At 37.8% G+C, this 15,379-nt stretch overlaps 1 protein-coding gene across 3 annotated transcripts in view; it reads left to right on the top strand.

Annotated features, from left to right (window-relative positions):
• beta'COP (coatomer subunit beta') overlaps positions 1–15,379 on the top strand; it is a 195,063-nt gene that overhangs the window by 151,486 nt on the left and 28,198 nt on the right. For all 3 annotated transcript variants that reach the window (XM_067128419.1, XM_067128418.1, XM_067128417.1), the window contains exon 16: positions 12,453–12,585. In XM_067128419.1, coding sequence (XP_066984520.1) covers positions 12,453–12,585 — 133 coding nt within the window. The remainder of the gene's footprint in view (positions 1–12,452; positions 12,586–15,379) is intronic.

Genomic DNA, 15,379 nt, shown 5'->3' with positions numbered 1-15,379 from the left:
ATTATTATTATTGGAAGGAAGTAGACCCTTTCTAGGACATATCTTGATAAAAAGGTTGGCTGCCTCATGCAAATTAACCCTTAAACGCCTATTGGACATATCAAACGTCGACTAAAATTGTCTGTTGGGTGCCGAGTGGACGTACCGTACGTCGACTACAAAAAATTTCAACCTTCGGTCAACTTTGACTCGACCGAAATGGTCGAAAAACGCAATTGTAAGCTAAAACTCTTACATTCTAGTAATATTCAATCATGTACCTTCATTTTGCAACAAATTGGAAGTCTCTAGCACAATATTTCGATTTATGGTGAATTTTTGAAAAAATTTTTCTTACGCACGGGCGATAACTCAGCCGAAAATTTCATAAATTCTTTCGTCATTTTGTCGTAATTTTTGCACTGTTCTATATTAGCCATTACATAAAGTTTTATATATGAAAATGTGCGCAATTTCATGTACAATACAGCAAAATACAACCCATGGTTGTAGCTTTTATCAGTTTGGAAATATTTTCATATAAACCACGATAACTGCCAAAATTTCAACCTTCGGTCAACTTTGACTCAACCGAAATGGTAAAAACGCAATTTTAAGCTAAAACTCTTACGATCTAGTAATATTCAATCATTTACCTTCATTTTGCAACCAATTGGAAGTCTCTAGCACAATATTTCGATTTATGGTGAATTTCTGAAAAAACTTTTTCCTTACATCCGCGCAGAAATTCTTTCAATCACGTTGTCGTAATGTTTGCACTGTTTTATATTAGTCATTACATAAAGTTTTATATATGGAAATGTGCGCAATTTCATGTAGAATACAACAGAAAATAACTCATGGTTGTAGCTTTTATCAGTTTTGAAATATTTTCATATAAATCACGATAACTGCCAAAATTTCAAGCTTCGGTCAACTTTAACTCGACCGAAATGGTCAAAAAACGCAATTATAATCTAAAACTCTTACATTCTAGTAATATTCAATCATGTACCTTCATTTTGCAACAAACTGGAAGTCTCTAGCACAATATTTCCATTTATGGTGAATTTCTGAAAAAAAAAAAAAAATTTTCCTTATGTCTGCGCGCGGTGAATCGGCCGAACATCTCAGAAATTCTTTCGTCATCTTGTCGTAATGTTTGCATCGTTTTACATTAGTCGTTACATAAACTTTTATATATGAAAATGTGCGCAATTTCATGTAGAATACAACAGAAAATAGCTCATGGTTGTAGCTTTTATCAGTTTTGAAATATTTTCACATAAATCACGATAACTGCCAAAATTTCAACCTTCGGTCAACTTTAACTCGACCGAAATGGTAAAAAAACGCAATTGTAAGCTAAAACTCTTACATTCTAGTAATATTCAATCATTTAACTTCATTTTGCAATAAATTGGAAGTCTCTAGCACAATATTTCCATTTATGGTGAATTTTTTAAAAAAACATTTTCCTTACGTCTGCGCGGTAACTCGGCTGAACATCTCAGAAATTCTTTCGTCTCGTTGTCGTAATATTTGCACCGCTTTATATTAGTCGTTACATAAAGTTTTATATATGAAAATGTGTGCAATTTCATGTACAATACAACAAAAAGTCACTCATGGTTTTAGCTTTTATCGGTTTTGAAATATTTCCATATAAATCACGATAAATAGAAAAAATTCGACTTCGGTCAACTTTAACTCGACCGAAATGGTCGAAAACTGCAATTGTAAGCTAAAACACTTACAGTCTAGTAATATTCAATCAATTAGCTTCATTTTTCAACAAACGGGAAGTCTCTAGCACAATATTTCGATTTATGGTGAATTTTAGAAAAACATTTTTTTACGTCCATGCACGTTACTTAATTCATGCATCATTTTGTGATAATATTTTCTTTGTGTTGCTTGGATCGTTTTAAAATTTGTTATATACCAAAATCATCGCAATTTAGTGTACAATACAACTAAAAAAAATTAAGTCATTAGCTTTAACCGTTTTGCTTACAGTGCGATTTGTATACAATTATATACGAGTTTTTTTTTTCGCTGTCATATATTCCAATATTTATATATGATAATGATATTTTTTTCATTTCTGATGGTTGCATACTAAACTTCAGGCAATGACAAAAAAATGAGCCAAAAATGAACTCTTAATCTTAAAAACTAAGCGTGCTGTGATTTTTTTTGAAAAAACTTTTTTCCGCTTATTTAGCTAACTCACCGAACGCCGCCGGCATACGGGAGACGTTTTTGTAAATAGGGCTTCAGCGTTAAAGGGTTAATCATATGTTGAGTCTTCTCAATTTTTCTTATGACACACTCCTCTTGCATGTTAATATTGGTCAACTGGCCAGTGTTCATGTTTTGGCAAAGAGAAATAAAAGTGCAGGATAATGAAGAATGATGTGATAAATCTGTAGACTTGCCAGCAGATCCACTGGGAGATTCTTCTGTCGCTCATATTTTATCAGCAGATGGATTTTGGATACTTCACTGTCTCTTTTTCAAGTTCCTTGTGATGTTACAACCAGCTTGTTGGTTGTCATCTTAGATGGGTGAAAAGAATCTAGAGAAGGTGTGTGTGCGGAGGTATATATAGGGGGCCAGCACTGTGTTGGAGGCAGTGCTGAATTTTCATTGGTCACCTAGGGAATTATCAGCCCTGAGCAAAGCCTTCTCCTGGACACTGATGGTTGCACCCTTTCCCATGTGCGTGTGTGTTGGGGTGTGCGGGGGAGAGGGTAGTGTTACAGGGAGGATTGCTGCCCATATATGGATGCTCCTGATTGGTTCACTTGCCATGAATACTGGTGGGTGTCTCCCTTCATGCCAATGTCAGGAGGAAGGGGTCTCCTGCGTGGCATTCAGACTGGGCTTCCCTCTCCCGATGTGTAGGCCTGCCGAGAGGCACAGGCAGTGATGGTCGGTCGTATGGTCAGTTATCTCAGTGTTAGGGATAATGCCACCTCTTCTTATTCTTGAACTGTGGGCTGTCCTGGCATGATTATATATAGCATGCTCCTAAGCATGGCAGGAGATCCTCTTGGAGAAACGCGTGGTAGTCATACTGATGTAGGTGCCGAGGCACTCTTGGACAGAGCATTTGTATTGGTAGACCATGTTGTTTGTTCTCTTGAAGAGATCCTGCTTGGGCTGGGTCGGGTTATTCTTTATCACCAGGCTGATGATTATCTTATTTCTGTAAAATATAACGAGTTTGATCTTTTTCTCAAGGTTGGATGGGCTGACGTTGCCCTCAGTGATACTCTTCAGGGAGTGCTCTTTGTCTTCATGTTCCTTGTGGAATTTCCCCTGTAGAAGGGTTTTATGTCATCAGGGGTGGCAGGTTGAGGTTCCTGATGGCACCATCTATTCATGACTCTTCTAAGGCATTAGAAGACTCAGGAATACTGTAGATGGTGCCATCAGGAACATTGCCCTGCCACATTAGAAGAGTTGTGAATAGATGGTACCATCAGGAATCTCGCCCTGCCACCCCTGATGGCATCAAACTCTTCTATGGGGAGAATATTCTATAAGGAATATGAAGAAGATGAGCACACCCTCATTTCCATCACAGAAGGCAATGTCAGCCTATCTGACCCTGAGAAAAAGATCAAGCTCATTATATTTTACAGAAATATGAGAACCAGCAGCCTGGTGATGAAAAATAATCTGGCCCCCCTCTTTGTAGGATTCCTTGAAGGGAACCAACAACATGGTCTACTGATACAAATGCCCTGTCCGAGAGTGCCTCAGTGCCTACATCGGTATGACTACCATGCGCTTCTCCGAGAGGGTATCTTGCTATGCTCAGGAGGTTGCCATATATAACCATGCCAGGACCGCCAATAATTCCAGAATAAAAAGAGGTGACATTATCCCTAACACTAGAATAACTGACTATACGACCGACCATCACCTCTTGCGTCTCCTGTTAGCTCTACACATCGGGAGAGAGAAGCCCAGTCTGAGTACCATGCAGGAGACCACTCCCTCTTGACATCGGCATGAAGGGCAATGCCCACCAGCATCCCTGGTGAGCGAACCAATCAGGAGTGTTCATCCACAGACAGTGATCCTCCCAGTACCACTATCCTCTCCCCCACATACCCAAACGCTTACACACTGGAAAGGGCACAACCATCTGTGTCCAAGAGAAGGCTTTTCTTATGGATGACAATCCAGCGACCAATGAAAGAAAGAAGGCTGTTGGAAGGGAAGTCCCTTCATCCGCTGAACCCAGACTTGAATTTTTATTCCAACGCGTTGGACATAGGCTAGGAGCCTTGTTAAAAAATCAAGAAGTCTTTGGGACATGGACTCCAGATCAGCAGGGCTTAGACATCAGTGTAAGAGAACTGACGGTAGTGCCTCTGGGCCTTCAGAGTTTTGTCTCCCTAGTCCACTGTAGTGGTTCATGTGGGCAACACGGCCTTAGCCTATATTCAGAAGCAGGGCGAGACCCACCCCTTCCCTCTGTCAAGTAGTGAGAGACTTACTGCTGTGGGCAGACTGAAATCAAGTGACTGGTCACTCGGTTCATATAAGGAAGACTAAATGTGATGGCGGATGATCTGAGCCGTCAAAAGCAAGTCCTACTTACAGAATGGACCCTAGAACCCATAGTTTGCCTAAACCTGTGGAGATTAAGGGGCAAGCCAATGATAGACTGGTTCGCCACCTCAAGGAACCATCGTCTTCCTCCTCTGTATTGCTTGCCAGCCCCAGATCCCCTTGCATGGGCCACAGATGCCATACTGCAAGATTGGTTGAACCTAGACCTCTGCACCTCTCCTCCCTTCTGCATGGTCAGGGAGGTCTTGAACAAGTTCCAGAGGCAAGGCAATATGACATGACCCTCATAGCTCCCTTTTGGCCCTGAGAGAGTGGTTTCCACACCTTCTTCATCTGCCAGTAGACTTTCCAAGAATGCTTCCTCAAAAAACCATCTCTTCTCAGACAACCCCACTTCAGAACACACACACGGGGTTGTCCACTCTTGCTTTGACAGGTGAGAACAAAGGGTTTTTCAAGACGAACTGCAGAAGCGATTGCTCAGTGGAGAAGATGATCTTCTACCCTTGTCTATCAGGCTAAGTGGTCAGTCTTTTGACAGTGGTGCCTCAGTCGCAATCTCAACTTTTACGACTACTGTAACTCAGATTGCAGACTTTCTCTTCTTCCTGAGGAATAGAAGGAACTTGTCTCCTTCGAGCATTAAAGGCTGTAGAGTTGTTTAGCTCAGTCTTTAAACATAGAGGGTTGGATTTCTCTTCAAACCCCAACATCAAGGACCTGTTGAAGTCTTTCGAGATGATGAAATCTAAAAAGGACAATTCTTTCGTATCCTGGAATCTGGATTTATCCTTAAATGATCCTTAAATGGCTGTTGGGCCCATCATTTGAACCCCTCAGGACTACTGCCCTTCTAGGTTTTTAGCAAAGAATGAGGTCCCGTCTAAGCCCTGGCCTTGTTCTTTCATGGTTAAGAAGTTACCAGATACTCTAGGACAAGAGGAAGAAGAGAGGGTTGTATGTCCAGTCAGGGCACTGAAACACTACCTACATAGAACAAAAAAGATTATGGTTACTTCTAATAACCTCTGGTGTTTGGTTAAGAACCTGTCTCGCCCTCTGTCAAAGAATGCCTTGTTGTATTTTCTGAGAGATTTAATTGAAGAAGCACATGACATTAGAGGTGTGTCCACTTCTTTGGCATTCAGACATAACATGTCCCTGTCCACTATTATCCAGTCCACTTACTGGAAGTGCAAATCAATTTTTGCTTCTCACTATTTGAAAGACGTAGAAACCGTGTTTAATGATTGCAGTACCCTGGGACCTTTATCGTGGCTGGCATGGTATTAAGTGAAGAATCATAGGAAGCACTTTTTTTTTCTCCTATCTTTTCACCTTGAAGTAGGGTTTTCGAGTTTTTGGGGAGCCTGGGGATACGAAGTAACTGGAGTACTGTATACACCAGTCTTAGTGGATAGGGTATGGTTTTTATCTAGTGTTTTTAAATTAGGTGACAGTGGTCTGGTTTTTTATCTTAGTACTGTGCCCAGGGCAAGGGCACCTTTGTAAATTTTGCCAGCCATCGGACATTATACCTTACTGCAAAGTTCCCTCCTAAGTAGAGGCAACACAGAGCTATACTGCCACGCCACTACAGGTCAAGATGAACACCAACCAGAGGCAGTACTTGCCAGCAATAGCTCCCTTGCCAGGTAAGGAAACAACAAGCATTGTGTTCAATGCTGGCAGATATTTCTATTTCAGTCATTATCATGCTTTAATGTTTTGGAGTAGATTATGTCCAAGTGTCCCACCGCCATTCAATGTAAAATTCAGCTATGTAATTACTTGGTAAGTTACTTATATAAAAATGACATTTTTATGATAAAATAAAGTTTTATATATACTTACCAAGTAATTACTATATTAGAGCCCTCCCTCCTCCCCTCTCATGGACATGGGGGCATAAATGAATTGTCAGCCAGCTGCCGTGTTGTTTCAATGTTCCCCATAGAGGGCAGGGCTGTCACCTAGGTAAAACAATTAAAAGACGCTACTATGAAATTAAAAAAAGTTGCTGTGTGAGGTAGAATTATTAGGGTATATAATTACTTGGCAAGTATATATAAAACTTAATCGTAAAGGTGTCGTTTTACAATTTGTGGTTCACAGTGCATACAAGTGATGAACAAAATTGTCAATAAACCTATCTCAACAAATTTTTTTTAGCATTATCGCTTCAGGATATGTTTGTTTAGCCATAAAACAGTTGAAAAATTAATAACGCCCCAAAATTTGGTGGTTGGCGCACCCCATAAAGGGGACAGACAGCACAGTAATACCTGGTTGAAGGCGATAGACAGCATAGTAATACCTGGATAAAAGGAACAGACAGTACAGTAATACCTGCTTAAAGGGGACAGACAGCATTGTAATACTTGGATAAAAAGGACAGTTACCACAGTAGTACCTGGATAAAAGGGACAGACAGCACAATAATACCTGGTTAAAGGTGACAAACAGTACAATAATGCCTGGTTAAAGGTGTCAGACAGCACAGTAACACCTGGATAAAAGGGACAGTCACCACAGTAATACCTAGATAAAAGGGACAGACAACACAGTAATACCTGGTTAAAGGTGACAAACAGTACAGTAATGCCTGGTTAAAGGTGTCAGACAGCACAGTAACATCTGGATAAAAGGGACAGTCTTCATAGTAATACTTTGCTAAAAGGAACAGTCACCACAGTAATACCTGTACCTGGATAAAAGGGACAGAGAGAACAGTAATACTGTACCTGGATAAAAGGGACAGTTTTTTCAGTAATTTCTAGATAAAAGGGACAATCATCACAGTAATACCTGGATAAAAATGACAGTCACCACTGTAACACGTGTCAGTTCACCCATGACTGTTCAAATGGTGAACGTTTACATGAAAAAAGTAGAACTGTTAGTCGGACCATCAACACACCTTACCCCCTCTTCCTTCTCCCTTCCCTATGCCTTCCCCCTCCCCTCCCCTCCCCTCCCCCCCCCTCCTCCTCTCCCTTTTCCTTTTTCCATCCCTTACACTTTGACTGTCATTCAGAGTTTTCCTGGGCAGCGCTGGGTTGGTCAGCTAGTAGAGAATAAGTCTGCTGTATAAATGCTGTTTATACATTTCTTTTTGTCAAAATACAAACACTGGCTAGTTATTGATCAGTATTAATATGCAAGAGAAAGTAAGTCATAAGAAAACTTGAGAAGACCCAATATAAGATTAATTCGCACAATGCAGCCATCCTTCTTAAGAAGGCATTACAGGCAGTCTCCGCTTACTGGGAGCATTGGTTAACACGTTAACCACCATACAGCAATTTGACATTTTCCTCCTGGCGCCATGACGTCATACCTCTCTCCTTCCCAGCTGGGAAAAAAAGATCAGTTCATGTTTTGATCTGGTTAGAAGGGTAGTGTAGAGAAGTGAGGAAAAGATGCAGAGGTTGTTATGAGATACTTATTAAAAATGAAGGAAGCCAAATTGCAGTATGTAAAACTATGAGAGTAAAGACAGTACATGTTCAATGTGAAGGCAAGTCACATTCATGCCCTTCATGCTTTGAAAGAATGCATTCAAATGAGTTCTAATGTTACTAGGATGTATCTAAAATGTGTCGTATTGGTATATTCATGATTTTCAGCCCATAAAAAGTTGATATTTAAAATATTTTTGAAATATTGTACTTTTTTGCTTACTTTTTACATGGTCACATTATCATGAATACGACACAAATTTTTTTCCTTTATATTTCAGGAAGGTTGCTTTTATTTTTTTACTTTTATAAAATTCAATTATTAAACTTTGATTTGCATGCATTTTATGATATTTCTAACCCTTTTATATATTTGTATAAAATAAAAATTTAAAAAATCATCAAAATCCAAACTTGCCTTTAAGTCTTTTTTACAATGTACCACCGACAGTACACATGGCAGTGAAAGGTGTTAACAGCGTTTCGGCGTTATGGTGCTTGGCTAGCGATGTAGTTTACCGGATTATTGGCTATTAATCTGGGTTTTCGGTGCCTATATCCAGTTATCAGAGCCAATATCCGATTAACAGCGCCGTTAAGCTGTGTTTTCGGCGCTATTATTGCCGATTTTCGGTTACTGGTGCTCAGCCGGAACAGAACCCCTGCCTGCATTATTGTTATTTTTTTTGTCATCCTATTCGACTGGGAGGTATTTTGTAGTGTGGGGTTCTGGGTTGCATCCTGCCTCCTTAGGAGTCCATCACTTTCTCACTATGTGCACTGTTTCCAATAGCACACTCTTCTGCATGAGTCCTGGAACTACTTCGGCATCTAGTTTTTCCAGGTTCCTTTTCAGGGATCTTGGGTACAATTTCCACTGGCATATCCCATGTCCTTCTTATTTCTATTTTCAGGTTGTGATACTTACAAATTTTTTCTCTTTCTCATCTACTCTGGTGTCCCATGGTATTGCGACATCATGGAGTGATATTTTGTTCTTGATTTTGTCAATTAGCATCAAGTCTAGTCTATTGGTACATGTCACCCTGTCTGTTTTGTTACCATAGTCCCACAGGATCTTTGCCTGACCATTATCTATCGCTCCCTCAGGTTGCTGTTCGTACCACTTATTACTGCAAGCTAGCTGGTGTTTCTTGCACAGGCTCCAGTGGAGGGCTTTTGCTACTGAATCATGCCTCATTTTATACTGGTTCTGTGCAAGCGCCAGACATTCGCTTGTGTGGTTTATGATCTTGTCTTTCATATTGCACTTCCTGCATGTGGGAGAGATGTTATTCCTGTTTATTGTTCTTTGGACGTATCCAGTTCTTAGGGCCTGATCTTGTACCACTGTTAGCATTCATTCTGTTTTCTTCTTGAGTTCTCCCCTCTGTAGCCATTGCCATGTTTCATTGCTGACCAGCCCTTTAGTCTGTGTCATTTACTGTCTGTGCATTGGTTTGCTGTTCCATTCCTCTGTTCTGTTTTTCATTCTTCTGCCCCTGTATATTTCTGGTTCTTTGTGTACTTTTATCAGTCCTTCTTCCCATGCACTCCGTAGCAACTTGTCTTCGCTGGTTTTCAGATATTGCCCCAGTGCTCTGCTCTGGATGTTGACACAGTCCTCTATGCTTAGTAGACCTCTCCCTCCTTCCTTTTGTGTTATGTATAGTCTGTATTTGCTCTTGGGTGTAGTGCTTTGTGTATTGTCATGTGTTTCCTAGTTTTCTGGTCTATGCTATGGAGATCAGCCTTTGTCCACTCCACTACTCCCACTCTGTATCTGATTACTGGTACTGTCCATGTGTTTATGGCTGCATGGGAACACTGACCTTCACTGACCAAGCTTATCAATAATTTTCATTGATCATTGTGTAACATTATACTTCATGTTCCTAGTGTCATTTTAAAACTAAGAGTTTAAATTTATTTGCAAAAAATAAGAAAATTTCATATCAGTAAAAAGTTAGCCATAATTTTAAATTTTACTTTAAAAATTCACAATAAATACTAGAAAAGGGATAGCCAGTTTCTTTCTACTCATTATAACAGTATGATAAATTTCCTTTCCAGTTATATCAGATTTATTACTAGTTGAGCATGTATATCATCACAAAATGTATTAAAAAAAATGGAAATTATACTTGAGTGGCACAAGTTCACTGAGTAGAACAGTGGTTTGTCATTAAAAAAAATTGCTATAATTCAGAATATGAGTATATGCTGGTCTCCATGACAGCATGCATCCGTATGTGCATAATAAAATTAAATTTTATAGCCCCTTGTTTTATTTTTGGTAAATTAAAAATCTCAAATGGTTAAGACTATGTAATGTACTAGTACAATTATGCTATTATATATTGCATCACTTTATGAAATATATTGTTCAGATTGTATTTCTTTTTTTTATAGTCTGTATGTTAATTAGTGAGAAATTTTTTATAATTTGAAAAGAAGAATCAATTAAAGCAAGTGAAAATTAAAACCAAGAAAAATTCATGTTTTATGCACTTTTTTAAGTATTATGTCCAAATCATTATGAAATATTTCATTATGTTTAGATATGAACAGTCCTACCAACCGTGTTAACAGAGTATCAAGTGTATAAAGAGCTTCTGTTAAAAGGTTATTTTACCAATAAAACATAAGTGGGTAGTGATTGGCATATCTAACGTTATCAGATTATCACCTGTTTAATATCTTTCTGTTAAAAGAATGTTGCTTTAAGTTAGCAAATAAGATATATGAAAAATATATGATTTATATAATTTCTTTAAACTAATGTAATTATGAAAAATATATCATTTATAAATTCCTTAAACTAAATACAGTCCACTTTCCTGAAGGGTGGTGAAATGCATTGCCATATGAGGTTTGGTTGGCATGCCTGCAGTGTCTAATGTTGAGTACAGTAGACCGCTTTGGATGCATGATTAGTTCTAAATTTTACGTATGCCAATTTTCAGTACTATCAAAAGTGTTAAACTGAAATAGAAAATTGTTTACAAAAATAAAGGAGAATTCAGGTATACCAGAGAAGGAAATTAGGAATATTGTTTTCTTTTATAAATGAATGGTTTAATGGGAGTCACATAGGCCTAAAATGAATGGTAACTGGTAATGTCATGTGTGAACAGAGTTACAGTATTGGTGCTTTTGGGGTTACACTAAATATCAGGATGTGAATAGCATTCATAAACTGAAATTGGCTAGAAAAACCACTTTTACTGGATATATGGAATAAACATAATTTATTGTTGTGTTTCTTTAATTTTGTTCGAAAGAATATATTGACATCTTTAGATGATGATGTTCTTTAATTATATTCGAAAGTGTTTATTGAAGTTTTACAGGTTAATATTTTTCTACTATAAGAAATATTTTAATGTTAATTTTTCAACCTCTTGCTCACTATCAGTATTATCTACCACCCATTCTGATGTTAATAATATATGGAAGTATATTATTTTTGTTTTTCTGTTTTATTTCATTGTAGAGAGTATAAACATTTTTCTCTCACGGAGTGAATGATTCAGTCCTCAACCATATGGGTTCAGAATTGGGTCAACTGGACAATTCAAGGAGGCCATTCAACAGTGAAATGATCAGTTGTATATTTGCATAACGGCTGTAAAAGAACACATTATTAATTTTGAAAATATAATACCACACAAATATTTAATAACAAAATCAAACTGCATATTATAGGATTCCCTAGCTTTCAAGATCAGGCAAGGATCATTAGGCCTAGCCAAACACTTATAGGTTAATATTCAACATTTATTTTATATTTTGATTGTGACAAACAAAATCTGATAGTTTTGTTTTTCACACTATATACGCAAAACATATAGACCTACAGACTTTGAGTGCTAAAATAAAACCTCCTTCAGACCAAAAAAAACTGGTGTAGGCCAAGTTACAGGAAAAGAAAAACATGCAAAAGAACAATCAGAATTTTAATGTCCTTTAAATAAAATGTTATTTAACTCCGCTACCAGGATACACATTGCCCGCATAGCATCCATTAGCGAGTGACTCTTTCGTTTGTTTTCTATCAAGCCAGCCTTGTTCAGGAATGGCCTCTTGCTCTTGGGCAACTCATAACCAAGTGATAGAAACGGTTAGTCTGTCATCATGGCACTTCATGTGCCAGCGCCGCCTGGCCAACAGTTGCCAGATGCTCCTTGCTGAATCTGCCATATGCCTTTTGTCTGAAACTTTAAAGGAACTGATGCAATATTTTGTGGCATTTATTATGGATTCTAGATATAAGGCTCAGCACTGTGATTTTAATAATGATAACGTACTGCATCAGTGAACACTTATAATAGGACATAGTGTGTCATGAAATAGGTTTTCAGTTTTATTTAACAATATGGTCAGCGTTGTCATACATTCAATTATTTTTTGTTCCAGGGTAATCATGAGCGGAACCCCATAGAAGAAATGCGTGCCGCAGAAGCTGCTGGAACTTTTGTATACATCCCTCCAGAAGGCGAAGAAAATCAGTTCGTTGATGCTCCATCACCCACAGAAGCTTTATTACAAAGTAAGAATAAAGCCACCTTATTCTCAAGAGTTTTTGCTAATATGCTTTGTTGCTCTGGAGCATCTGACATTTTTCCATACCATTCAGGGCTTTGCTGCCAGCTTGCAAGAATATTTGTGTGATCAGTACCTTATAGAACTCTTTATTGATCATGGATAGCACAAGTGTGACCAGTAAATTCTTTGACTGCTCATTTTTTTTGAACTCAGTAAAATTTTGTTTCTACTCCGAAGACCATAATTAATTGAGATTCATTTTCAAACCATTGGTCAAGTAATAGTTCCTCGTTGGACGGGTCGATATCGTACTTGGCTAGCACTCTGCTGGGCCCGCGTTCGACTCTCCAGCCGGCCAATGAAGGATTAGAGGAATTTATTTATGGTGATAGAAATTCATTTCTCGGTGTAATGTGGTTTGGATTCCACAATAAGCTGTAGGTCCTGTTGCTAGGTAACCAGTTGGTTCTTAGCCACGTAAAATAAGTCTAATCCTTCAGGCCAGCCCTAGGAGAGCTGTTAATCAGCTCAGTGGTCTGGTTAAACTAAGGTGTACTTAACTTGGTCAAGTAATATAGACCACTGTTGATGAGGTCTTGTATTGGAAAACCACAAGTGTTAAGGTCTTGTATTGGAAAACCACAAGTGTTAAAGTGTTACACCCCACATCTTCAGTGTGGTGTCTATGTGTCATGTATTCAAAAGACACCCCTCAGAGGTAGAAGCTTGGAGTTTCAAAATGTTTTTGCAGTTTTCCAGTGAAGAAGGTCATCATCAAAAGTGTTTGTCATTACTTACCAAGACAGTACTGTAGTTGCTGTAGCATGGGAGTTGAAGTTGGTTTAGCACCATCTACAATTGGTTCATAACTTACTGATGTAAAATGTCATGAGGAGAAGGAAGCTATTTGGTGACTAAATTCAGTGAAATAACTCAAAAGTAACCAATTTGTGGTTAACATGCAGATTGTTGTTTGAAATCACTCTCCAGTAAGATAAAAAGAAACTGGACAAATTTTTTACATCTAATTACTGTAGATACACAATGGTGGGTATTTAATAAGCTGCTGCAGTTATTATGGATCCACAAACTTTTTTTTTCATCATGGATAGTCAAAGCTCCTTACTGAGAGTCCATCATATTCAAACATAAGCATATTTTTTGGGTTTTGAAATTATTTAAATCTCCCAGATTTGACTTTTAAGGTTTTCTTTATCTTAAATAAACATGAGTTGTTTTGCCTCTTCCATAAAAATAACAAAAATCAGCTTTTTCTCCAAATACAGGCAGTCCACGCTTATTGGTTAACAGTGATCTGGTTTTACAGAGCTTGTCTAATGATGTCATTAACCAGATTTTTGCTGACAGTAAGCGATTTTCGGCATCAGTAAGCGGTTTATCGGCGTCGGTAAGCAGTTTATTGCGTTGATAAGCTGTTTATCAGCGTTGGTAAGTGGTTTATCGGCATCGGTAAGCGGTTTACCGGCGTCGGTAAGCAGTTAACCCTTAAACGCCTATTGGACGTATCATACGTCGACTAAAATTGTCTGTTGGGTGCCGAGTGGACGTACCGTACGTCGACTACAAAAAATTTCAAACTTCGGTCAACTTTGACTCGACCGAAATGGTCGAAAAACGCAATTGTAAGCTAAAACTCTTACATTCTAGTAATATTCAATCATGTACCTTCATTTTGCAACAAATTGGAAGTCTCTAGCACAATATTTCGATTTATGGTGAATTTTTGAAAAAAACTTTTTTCTTACGCACAGGCGGTAACTCAGCCGAAAATTTCATAAATTCTTTCGTCATTTTGTCGTAATTTTTGCACTGTTCTATATTAGCCGTTACATAAAGTTTTATATATGAAAATGTGCGCAATTTCATGTACAATATAGCAAAATACAACCCATGGTTGTAGCTTTTATCAGTTTGGAAATATTTTCATATAAACCACGATAACTGCCAAAATTTCAACCTTCGGTCAACTTTGACTCGACTGAAATGGTCAAAAAAACGCAATTTTAAGCTAAAACTCTTACGATCTAGTAATATTCAATCATTTACCTTCATTTTGCAACCAATTGGAAGTCACTAGCACAATATTTCGATTTATGGTGAATTTCTGAAAAAACTTTTTTCCTTACGTCCGCCAGAAATTCTTTAAATCACGTTGTCGTAATGTTTACACTATTTTATATTAGTCGTTACATAAAGTTTTATATATGAAAATGTGCGCAATTTCATGTAGAATACAACAGAAAATAACTCATGGTTGTAGCTTTTATCAGTTTTGAAATATTTTCATATAAATCACAATAACTGCCAAAATTTCAAGCTTTGGTCAACTTTAACTCGACCGAAATGGTAAAAAAATGCAATTATAAGCTAAAACTCTTACATTCTAGTAATATTCAATCATGTACCTTCATTTTGCAACAAACTGGAAGTCTCTAGCACAATATTTCGATTTATGGTGAATTTCTGAAAAAAAAAATTTTTTTCCTTACGTCTGCGCGCTGTAACTCGGCCGAACATCTCAGAAATTCTTTCTTCATGTTGTCGTAATGTTTGCATCGTTTTACATTAGTCGTTACATAAACTTTTATATATGAAAATGTGCGCAATTTCATGTAGAATACAACAGAAAATAGCTCATGGTTGTAGCTTTTATCAGTTTTGAAATATTTTCACATAAGTCACGATAACTGCCAAAATTTCAACCTTCGGTCAACTTTAACTCGACCGAAATGGTAAAAAAACGCAATTGTAAGCTAAAACTCTTACATTCTAGTAAT

This window comes from Macrobrachium rosenbergii, chromosome 26 (genome assembly GCF_040412425.1).
Source record: "Macrobrachium rosenbergii isolate ZJJX-2024 chromosome 26, ASM4041242v1, whole genome shotgun sequence".
Lineage (NCBI taxonomy): Eukaryota > Metazoa > Arthropoda > Malacostraca > Decapoda > Palaemonidae > Macrobrachium > Macrobrachium rosenbergii.
The sequence above is the reverse complement of the archived record's forward strand: the minus strand, read 5'-3'. Positions and strand labels throughout refer to the sequence as shown.